This window comes from Aureococcus anophagefferens (genome assembly GCF_000186865.1).
Source record: "Aureococcus anophagefferens unplaced genomic scaffold AURANscaffold_498, whole genome shotgun sequence".
NCBI lineage: Eukaryota > Pelagophyceae > Pelagomonadales > Pelagomonadaceae > Aureococcus > Aureococcus anophagefferens.
Window position 1 is genome coordinate 5,570 of NW_008705955.1, and position 1,395 is coordinate 6,964.

At 63.9% G+C, this 1,395-nt stretch overlaps 1 protein-coding gene across 1 annotated transcript in view; it reads right to left on the reverse strand.

Annotated features, from left to right (window-relative positions):
* Window positions 1–1,231, reverse strand: part of AURANDRAFT_68865 (expressed protein) — a gene marked incomplete at both ends in the record, with an annotated part of 6,691 nt that extends 5,460 nt beyond the window's left edge. Inside the window, 3 exons of the mRNA XM_009044598.1 lie at window positions 135–308; window positions 814–903; window positions 1,119–1,231. Coding sequence (XP_009042846.1) covers window positions 135–308; window positions 814–903; window positions 1,119–1,231 — 377 coding nt within the window. The remainder of the gene's footprint in view (window positions 1–134; window positions 309–813; window positions 904–1,118) is intronic.
* Between the last annotated feature and the right edge of the window lie 164 nt (window positions 1,232–1,395).

The window sequence follows — 1,395 nt, forward strand, 5'->3', positions numbered from 1 at the left end:
GCGGCCTGCGGTCACGGTCGGGTCGGGTCACTCTCGTAAGCGAGCTCTGGAAGGGCTCCATTCGACCATCCCTTGGTGTCCTCCTCGATGGTGTCCGGGATGGCCGACGACGCGAGGTCCGTGTCCTTGAGCACGTCCGCGAGCGAGCTGTCGACGGACGCGAGCATCGACGTCGCGGCGGAGCACACGCGGTCGACGGGGTCGCGCTTGCGGTGCGGCGACGGCAGCACCTTCGCCATGGCCGGGTAGTGCTTGATCCAGAGCTTGACGGACGCGTTGTGCGTGTAGAGGACCCACCACGCGGCGCTCTGCGTGCGCATCGACCGCTGGTTCGGGACGTCCCGACCAAACTTTGAAATGCTCTCGCTCGGTCGCATCGAAGTCGATTCGGCTGATTTTTGGACGGATCGATCGCTCTCATCGAGGTCTCGAAGCACGGCGGAAGTGCTCGCGTCGAAACATTCGAATAAGCTCACGTTGCATTCGAGTTGGAGATGTGATTCGCGCGCGGGCGGCGACGATGACGAGGGGCACGACCACGAAGTTGGCGGTCCACCGCATGCTGAACAACTGCTGCCCCTGCGTGGATGCCACATCTTCGACGTGCGCGTCGTCGACCGGCGTGGACCGACGTCTTCGGCCGCGCGTCGAGCGCTCGACGAGCGCGCGCGAGTCGTCCGAACGTCGGCCGAATCGACCGCGACCGAGCTCGAGCGTTCCGGAGCGCGGCGGTCGCCCCCCGAACCGGCGGTCGGCATCCGCGCCGCGCCGCGCGAGCGTCGAGGCCGCGCCGGGCTCGAGGTGCTTCGGCACGACGCCGCACGCGTCCTTCTGGCCTTTTTTCGGCAGAGCCCAGTGCGCGAGGAGGCAGTCGCCCCAGTCGTCGAAGCTCGCCTCCCAGGCCTGGGCAGGACAAGATAGATTCAACGTCGCTTCAACGTGAGTGTTCCGCGCGCGCGCGTTCCGGAAAAAGCGTCCACGCTTCGAGAGCGCTCCGAGAGATGATCGCTCGTCCAAAAATCAGCCGAAACGAGCGGAAAACGGCCGAGATAGGAGCCTTTGAAGTTGGGAATTTCGCTCTCTTTTGCTGCCCTGTCCCAGGCGCTCCGGTTGACCACCTTCTCGGTCTCGCTGTAGATGGATAACACGGAGAAGAGACTCCAGCAGAAGCCGAGGATGACGAAGGGCCGCATCTTGTTGAGGAGCTTGAGGTCGCGGTCGCGCGCGGCGCCTGCGTGGAAATCAACCGGTGAGCCGGGACGTCCCGACCAAACTTTGAAATTCTCTAGCTCGGCCACATCGAAGTCGATTCGGCTGATTTTTGGACGAATCGATCGCTCTCGTCGAGTTCTCGAAGCAGAGCGAAAGCGTCAGGTCCAAACCCTTCGATGCGCG